This window comes from Rhineura floridana, chromosome 17 (genome assembly GCF_030035675.1).
Source record: "Rhineura floridana isolate rRhiFlo1 chromosome 17, rRhiFlo1.hap2, whole genome shotgun sequence".
Taxonomy (NCBI): domain Eukaryota; kingdom Metazoa; phylum Chordata; class Lepidosauria; order Squamata; family Rhineuridae; genus Rhineura; species Rhineura floridana.
Window position 1 is genome coordinate 26,890,241 of NC_084496.1, and position 20,765 is coordinate 26,911,005.

At 48.5% G+C, this 20,765-nt stretch overlaps 1 protein-coding gene across 2 annotated transcripts in view; it reads right to left on the reverse strand.

Annotated features, from left to right (window-relative positions):
- The window catches only part of INTS1 (integrator complex subunit 1), a 62,252-nt gene that overhangs the window by 23,409 nt on the left and 18,078 nt on the right, over positions 1-20,765 (reverse strand). Inside the window, exons 13-31 of one of the 2 annotated variants that reach the window (XM_061599395.1) lie at positions 20,129-20,206; positions 19,716-19,873; positions 18,325-18,421; positions 18,012-18,103; positions 16,735-16,795; positions 16,089-16,286; positions 15,460-15,589; positions 14,678-14,857; positions 14,056-14,205; positions 11,868-12,044; positions 10,366-10,470; positions 9,454-9,621; positions 8,876-8,987; positions 7,838-7,999; positions 6,248-6,394; positions 5,153-5,251; positions 4,661-4,785; positions 2,479-2,733; positions 334-493 (exon numbers count right to left, since the gene is read on the reverse strand). In XM_061599395.1, coding sequence (XP_061455379.1) covers positions 334-493; positions 2,479-2,733; positions 4,661-4,785; positions 5,153-5,251; positions 6,248-6,394; positions 7,838-7,999; positions 8,876-8,987; positions 9,454-9,621; positions 10,366-10,470; positions 11,868-12,044; positions 14,056-14,205; positions 14,678-14,857; positions 15,460-15,589; positions 16,089-16,286; positions 16,735-16,795; positions 18,012-18,103; positions 18,325-18,421; positions 19,716-19,873; positions 20,129-20,206 — 2,654 coding nt within the window. Of the gene's footprint in view, positions 1-333; positions 494-2,478; positions 2,734-4,660; positions 4,786-5,152; positions 5,252-6,247; positions 6,395-7,837; positions 8,015-8,875; positions 8,988-9,453; positions 9,622-10,365; positions 10,471-11,867; positions 12,045-14,055; positions 14,206-14,677; positions 14,858-15,459; positions 15,590-16,088; positions 16,287-16,734; positions 16,796-18,011; positions 18,104-18,324; positions 18,422-19,715; positions 19,874-20,128; positions 20,207-20,765 lie in introns of both variants that reach the window. The other variant, XM_061599394.1, reaches the window with a different exon arrangement.

A 20,765-nucleotide genomic window follows, 5' to 3' on the forward strand; every position in this document is an offset into this window, starting at 1 on the left:
TGGGAAGGATTTCCAAAGCTGTGGCACCCCCAGACAAAAGTAGCAGGCACGTGTCTGATCTCCAAGGGGGACTGTACGTATATACAATCATCACCAGCTTAAATCAAGCTTGACATGCCCAAGTAGAGGACCTGTGGATGTTCAAGTGGCTGCTGGACCACAATTTCCATCATCCCTCTATATTGGTGATGCTGAATGAGGCCAATGGGAGTTGGAGTCCAACAAATAATCTGGAGACCTCCAGGTTGCCCACCCCATGCAGGCCGTCCCAAGCCGCTTGCTGTTTCTGAGTCCTCGTTGTTGAGTCCGAGTGCCCCCCCCCCCGGTGCTCACCGTCATTTATCCGATGTCTGGATGAATACTGAACAGCAAAGGATTTGAGCTGAGTCCGGAGAGGCCCTTCTTCCACAGCTGGATTCTCCAGCCACTGCAACATCTGCATGAGGACTTTGAAAAACAGCGAGGAGAAGGTCGTGTCCTGCGGAACGGAGCGCTGGAGAGGGGAAGAGGTGGGATTACAGGTAGAAGGCAAAGCAAACAAGCCAAAGAACTGCAAACCAGAAGGAGATGCAAGTTCCCCGCCACTGAGGCGCCAGGGGTGGTCTTGAACCAGGGCTCCCAACGACCATTCTCCTCCTCCTTTTTATTTGTATGCTGCCTTTCCACAAAAAATTGTGCTCCAAGCGGCTTACAACAGAGTAAACAATTACAAACACAATTTCATAACAATAAAAATAATAAAACGGCAGTAACAAAACAGTAACACAAGTGTCACAGCAAACACAAGATCCCTTTCAACACTATAAACAGAACGTTACATCCGTAATGCAGCGCTGTGCCTTCCCCACCACAAATGGTGTTTTCACCTGGCAGCTGGGAAACTGAGCTCCATGGTACAAGGGAACCCTTTCAAACTGCTGGGGCATTCTGTCAGCTGACCCTCAAGGACCAATCCCAGCTCGCCCAGCTCCAGGGTTGGCCCTGCCATTCGGCAATGTGAGACAGCTGCCTCAGGCAGTCAATACGGAGGAGCAGGACCAGACAGCTATGTGAAGTGGACTCAGCTGCCAGTCTGGTCAGCTTCTGCAAACGTGGAATGGAGAAAGATGCCATCTCATCCTTCCTCTCAAATGCCTTGCCCGGCCCCACGGAACCCTGACCTGACAGGCTGCCCTTCAGCCTGAAGACACTGGCTTAAGCACCAGCTCCCTTTCCCTGATTGCTGCCTTGGTCTCTGCCTGGTGAAGTTGCCGTGGCTCTACGGCACAGAGCACCTGCTTGGCATTCAGAAGGGCCAATCCCTGCTGTCTCCGGGTAGGGCTGAGAAAGCACGTTGCTAGCTTTGATACAACAGCAAACTGCTTCTGTGGTGACATCACCGAGCCACCTATTTACACTGACCGCTGAAGAGGGCAAGACACGTGTTTGGCCTACAATATAATCGTTTGTGATGTGGTTTGCCACAACTTCATTGGCTATTGCTGCCCTGGGCTTCTGCTGGGAGGAAGGGCGGGATATAAATCAAATAATAAATAAAAATAACAGTTGATATTTGGATCTATTCCTGATATATGCCCATAACGTAAGAGTTTTTAGACATCTTATTCATCAGTATTCCCCCCCCCACATATTGTTATAGGCATATTTGTTGTTTCAGGAGATTAAAGTTGACTATTCTTCCCTATTTTATTAACTGGGGTATTATACCTTTCAGACTTGGATATTCAACCCCAATTCTGTATGGCTATCCAAAGCTCCTGCCGGTCAGTGTGGACAATACTGAGCCATAGAATCATAGAAGAGTTGGAAGGGGCCTATAAGGCCATCAAGTCCAACCCCCTGTGCAATGCAGGAATCCAAATCAAAGCATAACTTTGATGGACCCCGGGTCTGGATCAGCATAAAGAAGCTTCTTATGTGTCTCAGTTCTGACTGTGACTTCTGCCCCAGCCAGATGGACAGCAAGATCCCCCACCCCACCCCCTCTGGCTTCATGCTCCCAAGTAAGGCTGAGAGGTCACAAACCTGAGTGCCCGTGACTCAGACTCCAGCTATCCAGAAAGATTTCTCTGACATACAATATGATAGCACTCTTCAAGTACATGAAAGGTTGTCACACAGAGGAGGGCCGGGATTTCTTCTCAATCATCGCAGAGTGCAGGACATGGAATAATGGGCTCAAGTTGCAGGAAGCCAAATTTCGACTGGACATCAAGAAAAACTTCATAACTGTTAGAGCCATATGACAATGGAACCAATGACATAGAGAGGTAGTGGGCTCTCTGACACTGGAGGCCTTCAAGAGGCAGCTGGACAGCCATCTGTTGGGGATGCTTTGATTTGGATTCCTGAATTGAGCAGGGGGTTGGACTTGATGGCCTTATAGGCCCCTTCCAACTCTACTATTCTATGATTCTATATGCCCTTTCCCTGCCCTTGACAACAGGAGACCCCCCCCCCCCGGACAGAGGCTCTCACCTGATACTGGCACAGCAGGCGCATGAGTGGGCAAGACACAACATGGTTCCGGTGCATCGCCATCACCAGCGCCCCCCCATGGGGAGAGTTCAGCAGCGCCACCACCGCCTGAAGCAGCTGTGCCGTGGTCCCCGTCGTGGGGGCGTTTCCCTGGTGCAGCCGGGCCAGCTCCTGCCCCAGCGCCTGTTGCAGAGCCAGGGCGAGAGGCCGTGGGTTCGAGTTCTGCCAGCGGGGGTCCGGAGTCAGCGGGAACAGCTGGCCGAGGGGTGAACACAAGGTGTCAGAGAGGAGAAAGGGACACATTTGGTACCAGGCTAAAGAATCATCTCGAGCTTCTACATTTTTACAAAACAACACAAAGGGCTCAAAGGAGCAGATGCTGACTTCCTTTCCTCCCAGCTGCAGAAGAACTGGCAAGGGTGGGAAAGGACAAAGGAAAAAAAGGACGCACGGATCAAAGGAGAGCGCCCACTGGGAAGGCTGGGAGGGGTATGCGGGAGGGTGAAAAAGGCTTTACCAAACACAAGGCCTCATCAGTCCAGGCGTTCACTGCCCTAGAGGCTGGGCTGAGGAATATAACCCTTCCACCACCTGAAATTAAGCAGGCGATGATGGGAGACAGGGTCTTCTCAGTTGTGGCATCTCATTTCTAGAGCTCCCTTCCCGGGGTGGCTTGCCTGGCATTGCCTTTATCCTCCTTGTTGGGCCAGATAAAAATGCTTTCCATTTTCGTCTTGTTTCGCCTGGGCCTTTAACAAGTTTCCAGGGTTTCATTTCGTTTCTTAATGCCAGATGTGTAGCTGCTGCTGCTGTCTGTTATTTTGTGGAATCTGCTCTCTGTTGCATTTTAGCATCTTAAGGTATATGTTGCTCTGAAAACTAAAGCTGAAGAGCAACTATTAAAGGTTTCAATGAACAAACAAAAATAAAAGGAAGGGGGAATCATGGGGTGCATGTGCACCTGTGAAATGGCACATAGTCCTGATGTGCACATGTGAATTGGCACATTGATGATGCACCTTCCTTGCTATTGCACCACCACTTACTGCAGGGATGGGAAACACGCGGGCCTCTGGATGTTGGCTTTTTTTTTTTACTCCATCCCTGATTGGCCCCAGCCAGCATGGCCAACGGATGGTTAGGGATGATGAGAGTTGTAGTCCAACATCTTTTGGAAGCCCATCGGTTCCCTGTTCCCACCTAACTATATCTACTATTTTATCAAATGTTATGGTCTTTTTAAAATGTAATCTTTTTTTTAAAGACAGTCCGCATCTATTATGCTTGAACCTGAGACATTTCAGTTTAACTGGAAAGGATCAAAGAGCCCACCCTGCTTAATCTTCAGCTTCTTGAATAAGCATGTTGCTGAAACTATTCAGTGTTATGAATTCTGAATGCCTGTACAGGCTGCGTCAACCCTATTCAATAGCCATTCCACCAGGCAGCAGCAGAGAGAAGGAATGCAGGGCCACTCCGTTGGCTCGGCTGGGCAGCAACTTCTGCCTCCTCTTCTCTGAACTGTTTTCCTTTCTAGCCGGTCATTTTAACAGCACTGTACCTAAGAACCAGTGCCTGAGTTTGCTTTTTTCATCCACCCTTCCAATCTCTTTTCCTTTTGTCTCTTGCCTTTCAGATTGTCATCCCAACCGGAGGGACTATTTTGTAATAAACGTTGGAAGCTGCTCTGCCAGCCTTTGTCTTGGCTGAGGAGCGGGGGGGGGGAAGCTTTACATCAGCCCTCCTCATGTGGTGCCCTCCAGAAGTTGCTGGACTACAGCTCCCATCAGCCCCAAACCAACATGGCCAATGGTCAAGGATGACGGAATGTCAAAAAGAGGAGAGACAAGCTGTGGTGCTAGTTATATATTTATTATATTGCTCATAATAGTAACATAATAAATCTATAACTACCACCACAGCTTGTCTCTCCTCTTTTTGACCTTCGTTTGGTGCTTTCCCCCCCTTTTAGTCCCTGCAAGGATGACGGAATGCCACCATGTCGGAGAAATAAATAAATCAATTACCTGGTTTATTTTCTCTGTTCCTTTTAAAAACTAGAGACGTGTCTTCCCACACTCACGGCTGCTGCCAATTCTGTAGCAGAGACGGCCTGCAGTTTCTGCCAGAGGAAGGGAGGGGAGAGTGTGGAAGGCCATACAGAACGGATCAGAGTCCTTACCTGAAGGAGGATACCTGCCAAATCATCCTCTGGACCAAGAACTCGGATTTGGGTCAAAGAGCGGATCCTGCCCTGTCCCTGTGGAGTCTCGAGGCTTGTTTTGGACCGTGGAGCATCATCACTGTCTGAAGAGGCATGAAAGCACAATCTTGTGAACGGGGCAGTTCCAAGACTCCAGCCGGGCGAAATTAGGCTTGTGGGCCAGAGTTTCCCTGCTGCTGCCCTAGAGGTAAGGATGGCGTTGATGCTGTTGGGATTTTGCCAACACAGTGAAGGCATTTTTCATTTTCCAAGCTTTTGGCAACCGCGTTTAGGCTATTTCAGTCTTTTCTGGTGTTGCCTGTTGATTATAATTGTTTTATTGCTGTGGTTTTAAAATTGTATTTCAGGATTTGTATTTCTATAGTTTCGAGTGCTTTATCTAAACTGCTCTGAGGTCCCTTTGTGACAGAAAGCAGAATATACAAGCATGCAACCTGAACGAACAAATACCTCGGCGAGATGGCAGAGAGGTAGTGAGGAGCGAGTGGAAGGTCTGCCCGCCAGTAGCTCCCCTCTCGTGCTGGACCTCCACAAGGTGGGCCATGTAATCTGAAAGAGAAGAGGGGAGAGTTTTGCTGCACTCGAGTCCTGCTTAGAAGCTTCCCAGAGCTATCGGGTCGGCCACCGTGACACCAGGATGCTGGACTGGATGAGCTAGTGGCCTGATCCAGCAAATAAACTCTTTTATATACACACAACACAACACACAGGTTCCCAGCAGTCAATGGACTGAGAGTTGGAAGAAGTCAAAGTCTGAGTTGCTCCTGAACTTTCAGTCTAGGCTGGATGCCATGCGAACGAACTACGGCTAGAGACAGAGGGCCTTTTCGGGAGTGGCCCCAGGCTTGTGAAATTACTTCCCAAGGGAGACACACATGGCTCCTACTTCGCTGACTTTCATGAGGACACTGGAGATGATTTTTTTTTTTTAAAAAAGCAGCAATCTGTATTGGTTTAAGCAGTGATGTGGGTTTTCTGAAAAATTTGAATGGGAAAATTCTCCCAAAAAAATTCTCCAGAAAATGACGATAATTTGCATCAGGAAAAAAGTAAGTTTCTATTGGATAATTTTCTGATGCCCTAAAGAGTGATCTAATTTAGTATGTTTATGTTATTTGTATTTGGTAAACAAAGCTAAAAACTTTGAAACTGCCTAATACTGTATTTACAATTGGCATCCATTCGTTGTTACTAGTGAACTTTAATGAACTGGACAAATACTTCATGGGAAAATAAAACTCTGGGGGGGAAATCCTGCCCCCATCACTGGTTTTAAGTGCTGCTGTCTTAATGGCACATCGTGGGGCTAGCTGAAGTGGCGCTCTCTAGGAGCTGCCGAGATTCCCAGCTTCCATCCACCCCAGCTAACAGAGGCAGGGATGGTGGGAGGTGTCGTCCAAGACATCAGAAGGGCAGCAGGTTGTGGAAGGGCGCAATGCATACACACAGATATCTGCCCTTTGACTCTCCAGCCCCCCAGGTAGGTTCTGAAGAGCAGATGAAGTTGGAGGGTATCTCTGCTGCCAGAGTGCCCAGCTCCCTTACTCTTGTCCATGATGTTCTGCTCCAGCGTCTGAGGGTCGTGGGCCACGGCCTGGTCCAGGTACTGCAGAAGTTTGCTCATGCTGGAGACGGGGATGCCAAAGGACTGAACAAAGAGGAGCAGTTGTTGGGGTTCAAGGTCCTGCAGAGCTGAAACGAAATGCCCCTGGAGTCAGAACTGGTTCGCTCCTCGCTCCCCCACCAAAAAAAAGCACACCCCACGCAAAAGCTAGCCTGAGTAGGACGGCCACACAGCAGTTTGTGGCGCAACAGGGGTGCTCCTCCCATGGGCTTTTACATCAGCTGAGTGCGTCTCTCTCTCTCTGGGTTTCGCGTTGCCAAGGTCAACAGGGAAACCAGCAGACATTATTCCCTCCATTTCTGATGTTCATGCTGTGAGTGTCATTTCTAAGGAGGGGCCATCCCCCCAAAACAGCCCCCAAAGGCCTGAGTGCGCTCACGGGTCACAGGCTGCCGACTGACTGGAGTGGCAGAGGGAACACCTGGAGGGAAAGGGAATAGGCTGGAGCGGCTGGAATCCTAAACAGGGAGTGCGCTCCATATATGGCAGCATCTTGTTGCAGGACCACTGGCTTCCCTTGAAATCTGAGTCTTGGATTGGTGTTGGCCCATGAGAGGGCCTTTTCAGTGGTGGTCCCCCGTTTGTGGAATGCCCTCCCTGTTGAGGTGTGTCTGTTTCCCTCATTATTTATTTTATATGTATTTATTATTACACTGATATCCCACCTTTCCGCCAAGTAGCTCAAGATGGGGTACAAAGATGGTTCTCTCCCCTCCTGGCTCCCGATTTTATCCTCACAACCATCCTGTGAAGTGGGTTCGGCTGAGAGTATAAGAGACTGACAGACTGGCCCAAGGTCACCCAGTGAGCTTCATGGCTGAGTGGGGATTTGAACCCTGGTCTCCCAGGTCCCAGTCTGACACCCTAACCACTACACCGTTACTGACTTTCTCCTGTTGGCCCGGGTATTTGGTGGCTGAAAGACACTGTTCCTAAAAACCATGAGATCATTGGAAGAGGAAGTGTTTTTAACTGTTTTAAAGATTCTTTTAAAAAAAGTTTTATTATCAGTGTGTTTGCCCCTCTGGGCTCCTTTGGGAAGAAGGAAGGATATAAAGTGAAATAATAAAAATTATAATTTATTATTATTATTATTGGAAACATACTCCTTATGACTAGGATTGAGGAGACCTGGGTTCAAATCCCTACTCGGTTGTGAAGCTCACCAGGTAACCTTGGGGAAGTCACTACCTCTCAGCTTAGCCTACCTTGCAGGGTTGCTGTGCAAGGATAAAATGGAGGAAGGTGGCAGGGACAGATAAAATGTAAAACACTGGTGGTGGTGATGATGCTAAGAAATATTTTTGATAACACAGCAGCCAACAGCATTCCCTGGAGAAGCATCTAGGGGATAAAACAGACCAAGGGTTTATAGTTTGATTTTCAAGCTCCCTGCTTTACTGGGGTGATTTCGTAGTACATTTTTTCCTCGTCCTCAAATGGTTTCCCTGAGACGCAATGGCCAAAGGGGTGCACGGGCATCCCCCCACCCACCCCAAGGCCCTGCCTACCTGCGTCCACCAACCGAGGCACCTCTGAACGGATCATGCGTAGCTTCAGCCAATCAGGGAGGAGAAGGGCCTCCTCTGAGGTGTCCACCAGGAAAGCTGTGGGAAGGGGCTTCTTCTCGGGGAACCAGATGTCCAGCAGGGTGTAGAAGTCCACGCCGCCAGCTTTGGAGAATTGTCCTGTTTGCCTCATTCGAGATACCCTAAATCAGCCTTGGCCAAGATGGTCTCATCCAGATGTTTTGGACTACAACTCCCATCAGCCCTAGCCAGCACAGATTGGAGCTGATGGGAGTTGTAGTCCAAAACATTTGGAAGGGACCAGCTTGGCCAAGGCTGTTATAAATCCTTCAGTACAATTTAAGGAACACCCTAGAGAGGATCATAAAGCCACCACCTTCGTCACTGAAAAAAGCCCTCTGCGTGCTAATACCAAAGATGCGTCCATTAAAATCCTGAACAAGCTAACTCAAAACTTTGTTCCAAAAACAAACAAAACAAACAAACCCATGGTGTATCTTGCAATCTGTATACATTATATAAACCAGGCAAGTTTGCAGAATTTATTCAGCTTCTGCTAGTCACATGGAACGGCAAGAAGCCACAGAAGGCCCTCGCATCCTACCTACTGACCACTGGAAATTGCATACAGACACCTCTTAGGTTTCAGAGATTTCCCCAGGCATCAGCTTCTAGCCGTCCTTTGCATCCATAAGATCTAGAAACTTGTTTCTTTGTTTTTAATTCAAGGAGAGAAAATCCACAGTTTGGAAGCACTGAGTTGAACTCTGCAGTCACTGCTTCATTTTGTGGATTTTCTTTCAGAGAAAAGATAGAGCCTGACACAGAAGCTTTACACGGATTCTACGCAAGATTCCATGGGTGTGGATGTCAACTTTGCCTTAATAAGCCTATATCCCCGTTAAGGCCCACCAGTTCTGTTTCCAGTGTAGTGGAGGCTGGATAGAGAGGCATAGCCAGTATCCATGGCCCAGGGAAGGCCACTTCCACTGCTTGCTTTAAATGCAAAGCATCCTTCACCTTGAGGAGGTCCGAGAGTCAGCAGAATCACCATGGCATGGACAACCAGTATGTGCATTGTTGCTGTTTCTCCACTGGTCCAACGGAGGAATACCTGATCTTGGGACTCTGACTAGAGAGAGAGAAAGGCGGGGATGAACCATTAGTAAAGAAATGCACGCACTCAGAGAAAAGTGGTGACCACCTCTGAGAATCCCACTCTAAATCAGTCCTAAGTATCTTTTTTTAAATTCCACAAAGCTTTTTATAGCTTTCGCTGCTGACTTCCTAATAGTAATTTTTTAAAAACTGACAAATCAAATCCAGTGAACAATAGCGATAAGACTCTCTAGAACTAGATCACAAATAACAGTTCAGGATCCAAATGCCCGCACAAATAAAAATGTATTCATTTATTCTTATTATTTTTTGCAGTGGGGCCATCACTAAAATAGCCCCATCTCGTGCCACTGTCTACCCAGCCTCTGGCATGGGCAGGACAATAATCAGGACTTTTCCTGATGGCCATAACACTCCGGTCAGCAAATAACACGGGAGACACTCCTTCAGGGACTTGGCGAGGAAAGAGGGGCACCCACCCAGCTGTAGACCTCCTCTCCTTCTTTGCTCTGCCGCATGCGCTTGACGTAGCGTGAGAAGACGGACAGCAGAGCCACCAGCACAGCGTCAGACTCTGAACAGTAAGAGAGCTTCGAGAAGAGGTGAGACATAATGGTAGAGCGTTCCACGATCAGCCTGGCCACGTCCTGAAAGGGGAACAACCACAAAAGTCAACCATACCCAGCGCGAGTGGCACAGGGAGAAAGGACAGAGACAGACCGGAAAGTCAGACTCACTGTGAAGCCTCTTCTCCCACCTTGGGTTCCTAGGTGCTGCTGAACAACTACAACCTTAAATTGCCAGTGGCCAGGGACGATGGGATTGGCAGTCCAGCAACATCTGGAAGGCCACAGATTCCCCAGACCTGGTGGGGTGTGTGTGAAGAGGTTGACCTATATTACAGGATTTGTTGCAAGGATTATATCAACCGTGTTTTGAGATTTTGAAAGTACTCTAAAAAGGCTAATTAAAACTTCCTGTGAACGTATCCAACAATCAGTCCTGCAACTTGTAAAGATGACAACCAAGAGGAGAGGTTCCCAAAGCTTCATGCCCTGTCCAACACAGAGCCTGGCGTCCTTTGCATTTCATCACACCTCGATTAGTGTTGCAAATTAACTAGGAAAAAAAATGTCCTGGCCTGGGCCTTTGAGAGTAGTCTCCCCCCACTCCAATTTCTTATAAGAAGGATAGGGAACCTGTGGCCCTCCAGATATTTTGGACTATACATTCCACCAGCCCCAGTCAGCGTGGCCAGTGGCCAGGAATGATGTCAGCTGTGGACCAGCAACACCCCTGGTTTACTGAAGAATTTAGGATGAAGAACACATGGCTATGGAGAAAGGTAAGAGACCCGTACGATGCAATACTCAACTGAAGGCCTCTCTCACCAGAGCAAGGTCATTGTGCTGTCCCTGTTCCTCTACTGGAGCATGCTGGGAAAGGTACACCAAGTAAGCACTGATGGTCTGAGGATCGGTCTCCATGTGGATGGCCTGGAATGAGAGACCGCACAGGATAAATGGCAAAAAGAGCGAATGAGCTCCAATTCCCAGCCCCAAGAGGGCCCAGTAAGCCTACTAGCTGTAGTATCAAATTAAATCAAATCATATTTTATTATGCAGTCACAGACCCAATATACAGTTGATTAGACAAACAATTTTAAACGCATATAGCTGTACAGTAATATAGGATAGCTTTACAATAAAACTCATGAGTTTAAAGCGTAACCTTCTTACGTATACTCTGAACTGAATTAAAAAACTTAGCGACTAACTCTGAAATTGACTTATCTGTGTCAGACAATAGGTATTTCAAATATCAGTCTGTAGATCTACCTGGGAAACCTTTGATAATGGGAAAAATTAATCGGGAGCGTTTGGCATTATAGAGGTTACAAACAAAAAAGGCATGAGCTATTGTTTCGACATCAGCAGACGTACAGGGACAAACTCGTTCATCATAGGGAATACCTTGGAAGCGGCCCTCTGATATCGCAGAGCAGGCAATTAAATCTAGCTCTGGAGAAAAAGCACTGATATTTTGGAATGGTTAAATTTTCCAGGTAAGCAGCACGGTTGGGGAATATAAATCTCAAGCCTAGATGCATAGGTGAGCAGGATTTACAAACACTAGACATGGAATATTGGAGGTCTATATCTTTAATCTGTTTCCCGATGATGTGTTTAGCTGCCGCAGGGTCTAGTATAAGAAAGTAAATCCAGTGAAAGACCTAGCATCTTCAGCTTATCCTGAAATTTTTTTGACCATGAACTAATATAGGGGTCTTTCCAGAGAAGATTTAGATATCCCAAGAAGGGGCCGGCATAGGCCACTTTGATCCAGAATCTAAAGGCTAGAAGCCGAGCTGTGCATTCGGTTGATGTAAGGCCGGCCCCAAGACGGAGGCCGGCAGCTGGCACACAACGTGGCATTCCAAAAATTGATCTTGACTGAACTTTAGAATTAAAACTCGGCACCCATATTGGGACTCCATAGAGGAGTTGGGAGAGAATTTTAGATTTAAGTACTTGGATAGCTGCAGGTATATACTGACCACCTTTGGTGAAAAAAAAGCGAAGAATTGCCTTTGAGGTGTTAAATGCTGATTGGACTGCAGATCGTATGTGGGTAGACCAGGAAAGTGTAGCGTAAAACATAACCCCAAGGTATCTGTACTGCCTGACTTGGTCTTAGCTGTAGTGTCTGAGCTGGCTCATAAGGGAGGTGGCGAATCATAAGATATCCTCATCTCAAGATCGACCATGTCTTTCAAAGGTCAAGCCCAGCATTTTGAACTGAACCCAGAAGCAAGCTGGTTGAAGCATCTTGGTCCTGAGAGCAAAGCATCTTCAATGTCACCCCACCACCAACACCTGCAAGGTGGCCTTACCTGCTGCAAAGCAACAGCCGTGGTCACTCTAACACTGTCAAACAACGGCAGTTTGGGGAGGTCCCGCAGCAGCCACTGGTAGCCCTGAAGGAGCTCCGAGTCACCCGAGTCTTCCTCCATAGGATGGTCCTTCTCTCTGTCATGGAGTTCCCCTTCTGAAAGCACCAGGGACAGGCCCTGCGGGAAAAAGAACAGAGTGGCTGGATACAACGCGGGGCCTGCTTGTCATACTTGCAGGGAGAGCCCCAAGATTCTAGTCTAGCTTTCTCTTGGACGTTCTTGTTTTCTATGTGCCTCTGTTTGGTATCTGACATGACAAGCAATCCAAGAGTCAATCCCCATCCTTGAAGGCTGAAGTGGTACCGCCCAGGAGCAGAGACCTTTCATGTGGAACTGCTATATCCTCACAAACAGGAGATGAACATGTGTTTGGAATGTACCACTTCAGACTGATTACGAGGCGGGATTGTATATTTGAATTGGGGGGGGGGAGAATCACTGCATGTAAAAACGTATCATGTTATAGGGGCAGGCTATGCTAGAACCCTTCACCCCGACATCTAGTTTTCCACGCATGTGTGCTTGCACTAAGGTCCTGCTTGCAGGCTTCCCCCAGGCACCTGGTTGGCCACTGTGAGAACCAGATGCTGGACTAGACGGGCCACTGGCCTGATCCAGCAGGCTCTTCTTATGTTCTTATGTGTGTGTGTGTCTCACACACACACAAACACACACAGAACAGTAACCGGTGAAATGGCTCAGGTTGGGCACTGCTGCCCTCCCAGGCTTCTGCCGCTGACCGCAAGGGAAGGGTGAGTTGCAGGAGGCTGGTGCGGTGCACGCCGGCAGGAGCATCAGACTGGCTCCAGTGCTGCTCTCCACACCGTGCCACGCTCCCTCACCTCCTTCCTCCCCATCTCAAATCAGTGGCAACGACCCGCCACATTCAGAAGGCGGGAAAGCAGCAGTGCCCAACCTGCGCTGCCTCGCTGGCTGCTACTGTATGTATGTGTGCATATATATGTGTGTGTATATATATATATATATATACACACACACACACACACACACACACCCCAGCCAAAAGGAGGGGGAGACCCTCAAGGTGCCAAACCATCAAACAGCAGTGAGTTGAAAATGTGAGAAATCTTTATTGCAGCCCAACGCGTTTCAGGTACTGGCACAACCCTTTGTCAAGGGCAATCTTGTGCAAATAACCAGCTGGTTTCTCATCAGTGTAACGAACTGAATTCTTAACAGCAGCTGGCTCTTAAAAGGAGATAAAGAGCACACCCACTCATGTCGGTGCAGCCACTGGCACACACACACACAATTTCATGGGAGATCATTCAGCCGTGCAATCCTCCACGTGGCAGCTGAAAGTAGTCCAGGCTAGACACAGACTTCCCACCTCCAGCTGCTCTTTGGCTGAAGCAGGCGTCAGGGTTCTGTCTCTAAGAAGGGGCTCATTGTCTTAGCTATCTTCAAAGAATCACGTGGCTCTGAGGCCCCTGGCTACAGCCAAGTGTTACTTTCGAGCTGTATTGCTCCTTCCAATTGCAAACCCGGGTAGCGAGTGCCGATGATAAACAAGGAGGAGCTATCAGTATGCTGGGGAAACCTGAAAGGTTGGAGAAATACAAAACAATCTTTCAGAAAGAAAAACAGAGGGGGTAAAAAACAAATAAATGCCTGACCGGCCCAATGAGGGCTGTGCATGCTCAACAGCCACAGGGTTGGGGAAAAAAAGGTAAATGTGGAGAGGGGAATGGAAAGCCCTGCTTGAGCCTCTACCAGCTTACAGTAACCTGGAAGAGGGCACGGCTGGCTGGCACCCGGAACGCCCCTCTTAGGAGGTAGGATACACCACTATGATTCGTTGCAGGTCCCAACTGTTCTGCTTGCGGGATTCCCCCAGGCACCTGGTTGGCCACTGGACTAGATGGGCCACTGGCCTGATCCAGCAGGCTCTTCTTATGTTCTTATGCTATTTGAATCTTACTCCTTTTATTTGAATCCCACGTCTTAACTGATGAATCAGCTGAGTAAGCTGTCTTGTCTTCTTGAACTGAAGACAGACAGAAAAAGCAAAAAAAAAGAAAAGGGGGGGGGGTCTTCCTGCAGACACGTCCTGCTCGTGGCTAGGCTCACGGTGGCCCAGCAATGTGGCCCTTGCCACCTTTCCTACCTTCATGGCCAGGACCCGCGAGGCCACCTGCGAGGAGCTGAGGCGCCTCAGGAAATAGTCGAGGACTTCGCACGTGGTCTGTTCGTCAGCCTTGGGTCCTAAGAGCAGGTCCTGAAGACGCCCAAGCAGCTGCCTCTGCTTCTGCTGCCTCTGGGGAGAAAGACAGCGCAGGTTCTTCCAGAGGTCCCACGGCAACCAGAGCGCCGAGAGGCAGCGTGGGGTAGCAGCTAGAGTGCCAGGGTTAGGACAAGGGAGGCTGGGGCTCAAAAGCCCTGCTCAGCCACAACATTCAGTGGGTTACCTTAGCTTATAACTGGAATAAATGCTTTTTTTATTCCAACGGATATTGATTTATATACATTACTGGTTGCCTTTCAGAATATAATTCCCAGGGTAGCATGCAATAATACCATTACAATGAAAAGCATAAAAGCAAACTGAGGCACAGAAACAGAGGCCATCACGCCAGGCAAATCCAGCAGAGCAGGAGAAACCAACGCGATACCCCCAAAGGTGTTCTTGGACTCCACCAGCCCCAGCCAGATAGACCATCAGAGAAGGTGATGGGAACTGCAGCCTAGCAACATCACGGAAAGCTTGATGGGCATCCAAGCCCCCCTACCTGCCGCTTCTTGGCACGCTGCTCTTTACTTTCTCCCTCTTCCTCCTCCTCACCAGAGGCAGATTCATCAGCGGCATCGTGCAGGAGGAATTCGCAAAGGCACTGCACTGGAAGGACGTCCAAGGACCCCTCGCTAGACTGAACCAGGTCTGCCAGCCATGGCATCGATTGGGAAGAAGCCTACGAAAGAAGATGGTAATTGAGAGAATGGGGGGGGGGGAAGGTGGTTAATTTGCTCTGCTTTGCGGCTAATTTGGTTAATCTGCGCCAGATCAAAGCAGGACACCCCCCTGACTGGGATGCCTCCATCGCAAAACTAGCCCCAAAGCTCTGCTCCTGTTTTTGCAGACGGATCTGGCTTTCTCCTCCAGGGGGGTACGACAGGCACGTTGCAGATGCTTCCCTCTTCAGGATCAGATAAGAAAAAACCCTTATATATTTGGCCTTAAATGCCTAGACTCTAGTTTCCAACATTATGGAATATTTATTTATTTAGAGGATTTATATCCAGCCCTTCCACTGTTAAAAACAGAGCTCAGAGCAACTTAGAAACGTACTATAAACAGTAAAAATACACTATGTATGTAAGAACATAATAAAGCACAGAACATAAACAAGCCATGATGATACTTTAAATGTACGGTGCAGATGTGGCCCCACACAATCCAAAAGACTTTCTTCAGATGGACGGTGCTCAGCATGATTAAATTGGACAATGGCCCTCGGTCACCTTCAATTCCTGTGCCTGCTCTAGAGTACCTCTAGCCCTCGGGGTGACCCACCTGCCTCTGGATAATGTTGAGTAGGAAATCGGGGTGTCTGCTGCGACAGAGAAGGTGTCCCAAGCGAAGGGACTGATTGAGGCTTTTCACCTGATCCAGGACAGGCTGAGGAGGCCGGCGGGGAGGGCCCCTGAGAAAGGAACAGAATAAACCCTTATTCATCCCCGACTCAGAGTCTCATTAAGGCAGTGGCAGCTGGTGGCTGCATGTCAGTGGGGCAGTGGAATCCACTTCAGGTTTCAGTCCAAACTTCCAAGGAGCTGTCCAAGGTCCTACGGCTCCTTGAACATTCAGACTAAAACCAGGGAGATCAGACACTCTCCCAGAAAAGCTGAACTCAAATCTCACCCCCCCATTCCTCTGCCGTACATCCCATGATCTCCCACCGATTCAATCACCCCACACGCCCTGAACTTCTTTCATGTTCCCCTGCCTCAAGTCTCCCACCCTGAATTTTGCCTGTCCTCATTCGAGGATAGCCTTTGCCAATTTAGTTCCTTCCAGGTGTGGTCGACGACAACTCCCATCAGCCCATCACCGTAGGCTGGGGCTTATGGGAGTTATAGTCCAAAACAGCCGGAGGGCACCCAGTTGGTGGAGGATGTTCTAGAACAACAGAGGCAGCTTACTGGGGATCCAGGCTGGTGAGCTGAGACAGCAAGAGGCTGCTGCTCTCTGTGATCGTCTGCTTTGTCGACGCAGCCGCCAGATGCCCCTCGAAAGCCAGGATCTCTTGCTTCTCCCGTTGCGAGATCTGAAGCTCCCGGCTGATCATTTCCGTGCGGGTCTCTTCGTCCGTCAAAGTGCAAGGCGGGTAGGAGTAGTTGCTGAGAGGTACAGCGGGGAAGAGAAGATGCTGAGTTGTACCTCAGGAGAACTACCAACAGCGTCTCTTCCGAGGATCAAAGCTGCTCACTCTGAAACTCTGGCCGTGCTGGCCCTTCCTACAGGTGTCAGGACGGGACACCTCCCGTGCAAGTTTTTCCGCTTTCAGTTAGTTATATTTTTTTTCCTTATAATGTTAAAGGAGCATTCAGAAGCGACCCCTCCACCTGCACCCTGAAATGGGCCAATCCATTCAATCTCCTCATTCTTTTGCGTGGGCAGCACTCCCCACCAGTCCTCCTCAGAGTAGACCCACTGAAGTTAAAGGACATGGCTAACTTAGGGTCCGTTAATTTCAATGGGTCTGCTCTGAGGACGACCTGGTGTAATGCCACCCCATCTGCAGACTAAACTTGGGCTCCCTCCGATGGGCAGGAATCACACACTTACTTAGTCATGACCATTTCCATGAGCATCTTTAGCGTGGGGTACTCCTCCCAGGCAGCGAGACCTAAGGCACAAGGGGGAGGCACAGCTGAAATGCCATCACGCACAACAGCCAGGGGGTTGAGCAGACGTCCCTGCAATACACTGCTGCCCCATAAGTTGCATATTATTTTAGACTGTAAGCTGCTTTTGAGGCAGGGACCTGTTGTTTCACATCAGCCTTCCCCAACCTGGTGCCCTCTAGATATTGTTGGACTACAAATCCCATCATCCCCAACTATTGCCCATGATGGCTGAGCTGATGGGAGCTGTAGGCCAACAAAAAAAAGATCTAGAGGGAACCAGGTCAGGGGAGGCTGTTTTATACTATGGCCCAGTTAATGTTTGAGCGCAAGTGCACCTCTCTGGCCTGTTCCGTTCATCCCCACTAGAGCCCAAAGGAAACATACCACAGCCTCTGGCTTAGGGTTATGTCTGAACCAGGAATCGAAGGTTGTTTTGTTTGAACAAGCCAAGACTGATGAGGCAAAAAATGAAGATTCCTTGGAATCTGAGTCATAGAACTGGAAGAGGCTCAGATAATTGTTTGGGTTTTCTCAATTTCATTTTTGCTGTATTTAAATTATGTTGACACTGGCTTGGCTGAAGGGTTTTTGTCTCGAAAAGCAGGATATAAACACCAAAGGGAAGAGAAACGGCAGAAGCAGGGCTTCTAGATCCATACTAAACACCCACAAATTTATTTATAAAAATATTTGTATGCCGCTATTTCGTTAAAAACATCAAAGCAGTTTACAACATGATTAAAACCACCACCACCATAGAATTAAAAAAAATATATATACACAATAAAAACGAGGGTCAACTGTTGCAAAAAAGAAAAGAAAAGCATCTTCTTAGTTGCCTGCATAAGCCTGGCAGAACAGAAAGGTTTTCAGCAGGCGCTTAAAAGTTAAAACAGAAGGCGCCTGCTGAATCTTTGTTGGCAGAGCGTTCGAGAGAACTGGGCCGACAACGCTGAAGGCTCGATTTTGTGTCGATGTTAAATGAGCCTTGCCAACTCGGGGGCAATTTATTTATTTATTAAATTTATACCCCCCCCCCTTATGGCCAAAAGGCCCTCAAGGCGGCTTACAGAAAGCTCGGAACATAACAATACAATTCCAGCTGTTCCTGCGCACACGCACACCACAGCTACATCAAGGCATGCGCCATCAGCCAATCAGCAGTGCCCCCCACCCAGCTGTTAGAAGAAGCACCTCCACTGTCATCACGCTCACCAATGTTTTCGGGGTTGAATGCAGCAACGACGAGCAAAAGAGGCCAAGCTTTCCAGTACAGAGTAGAGATGGCCAGATTTGGAGGCTGGTACCTTCAAAGCAAACGGAACCGCTCATATTACACTGCAGCAGCACAACAAAATAATGATGATGATGATGATTTCAATTGCCAAAACACACTCTAAACATAAGCAGTTCAGTGATATTTGCCAATTATTTTTTTTAAGTGGCTATCTTGTTTCCTAACGTTTCTGTTCAGAAGAAAGCCACAGCTATTCTCTCTGGCCTAGAGTTGCATGCATGAAAACGTTACCCAGGGGGCAGCTGGATGTTCTCTGGGTGGTGGTAAGTGCACAGATTCAAGACCGCATCAATCAGCTGGATCCTCTCCACTCTCAGGACTTCCAGATCTAAAGGAAACAGAAGCATGTCATGTATGTATCTGCAAAGCCATCGTACTTGGTTTCTTAGATTGCGGGCTCAAAACCAGCAGAGTCTTAAATGAAAATGGTGCAGATTTCAACACTGGATGGGAGGATCCCCCCACGAACACTGCCCCATGGAGCTCCAGCGAGAAAAGTGGGGTAGAAAAATAATGAATAAAACAGGAGTGGAAAAATAGAGAGAAATACACAAGGAGAGAGGGGGAACTTTAAGAGTGAAGAACTCCTTCCCCCAGGCCAATGGAAATCTCACCAAGGCCCCATTTAACCTCAAAGCCTCTGAGCAAACTCTTTGTCTGCCTCTCCCTCTCTCTTATTCTATCCCCAGGGGGCAGCTGGGTTTTGATGGCCCCCCGTGGTGAGGAGAGGGACAGCCCAGTTGGCACAAGTGACGCTGCCTTTTCATTTTTGCAAAAAGGAAAGGATTCATTGGATTAGCTCTGGAAACCAAGATTCGCAATAACTGGCCTTCTTGACGTAGGATGGTGGTACCAGGGAGGCTAGTGTTATATGGAAATGAGGTCACAGGAGTGACCCTGTGGCCTGCCTGAAGTTTTTGGACTCTCATCATCCCAGTCCATGGGCCATGTTGGCCAGGGATTATGGGAGATGGAACTCAGCAACCGCGTGAGATGCCTGAGGAAAACAAAAGGTAGGGGTGATAGCAGGGGGGTGGTATTGTTTATTTACTTAATTTATATCCTGCCCTTCCCACTGAAAGCACTTTAAGACATCTTAAAAACAAAACACCTTTAAGAAACATCTTTAACACATGTTTTAAAAACATCTTATAAAGCAATTCTAAAACAGATGTAGACTGGGATAAACAGACTACAATATATTAAACCAAAACTTTTTTTAAAAAGCTTTAAAAAACTCTTAAAAAGCAATTCCAACATAGATGCAGACTGGGATAAGGTCTCTACTTAAAAGGCTTGTTGAAAGAGGAAGGTCTTCAGTAGGCGCTGAAAAGATAACAGAGAAGGCACCTGTCTAATATTTAAGGGGAGGAAACACCCAAAGGTAGGTGCCGCCACACTAAAGGTCCATTTCCTATGTTGTACGGAATGGACCTCCTGATAAGATGGTATCTGCAGAAGGCCCTCACCTGCAGAGCGTAGGTGATCAACTGGGTATACAAGGGGTAAGATGATCTTGCAGGTATCCTGGTCCCAAGCTGTGCAGGGCTTTGTACACCAAAACCAGCACCCTGAATTTGGAACGATGCCAAGGCCTCGCTGCTGCTTCACAAGAATCTTACCATCTGCCTGTACAGCTGCTGCCCGTTTCACCAGATGGTCAGCGAGCTCCATGGCATCAGCGGGGCCGAGAGGAAGATCACGTGACAGGCCAATCACGAGGATGCGCATGAGCGTGTCTTCAAGGATCGGGACTTCGGAGCAGAGGCGAAGGTAGAAGCTGTTGGGGGGGATGGAGAAGAAGAGAGGGAGGAGTGAAGTTCCTGGCGGCCTGAGTAGTTAGTATTGTTGGGGGAGTGGATATTTTTCGACAAGCGCACCAGAACAGCAAGGTCAAGCTGATGAGCCGTCTTGTCAATAACCTTTCTGGACACGAGTGGCAGCCCTTCTCCCTGGGCTTGCAGGGTTGGGTTTTTTTAGATGTAGGGCATGGTATGAACACTTTAAATAAATCCAAGCTAAGGGCCATGCTTACTTGCGGTCGCTCTCGGGAGGCCAGTTGTCCCATTTGTAGTAGGTCTCTGGCTGCTCCGTGAATAGCACTTTGTGGAGGCTGTTTAACAAAAGAAAGAATACAAAATGTCAGCGTCTGTCAGGTGAAGAGGCCGAGTCCTGTCCCTGCACCCTGGGCTGCACATCACACTTAGCCAAACCATGGCTTAGCACAAACACATCAGGGTGCAAGCTCCAGAGAGGAGATCATGCCTACTTGGCTCCTCTCCAACCATTGTGCTGCTTCATAGTGCTGAGCTAAGCCATGGTTTGACTTACAGCAGCTTTCCCCAAACTATGAGTCCCCAGATGTTGTCGGACTACAACTCCCGTCAGCCCCAGGCAGCACGGCCAATGGCCAGGAATGATGGGAATTGTAGTCCAGCAACATCTGGGGACCCCAAAGGTTGGGAAAAGGCTGGCTTAGAGCCATTGCCTGATCCCAGGCTCATAGAATCATAGAGTTGGAAGGGGCCTTGTAGGCCATCGAGTCCAACCCCCTGCTCACAGCAGGAAATCCACAGCTAGAGCATCTCCCGCAGATAGCTGTCCAGCCTCTGCTTGAAGACATCCAGCGAAGGGGATCCCACCACCTCCCTAGGCAGTCGGTTCCATTGCCG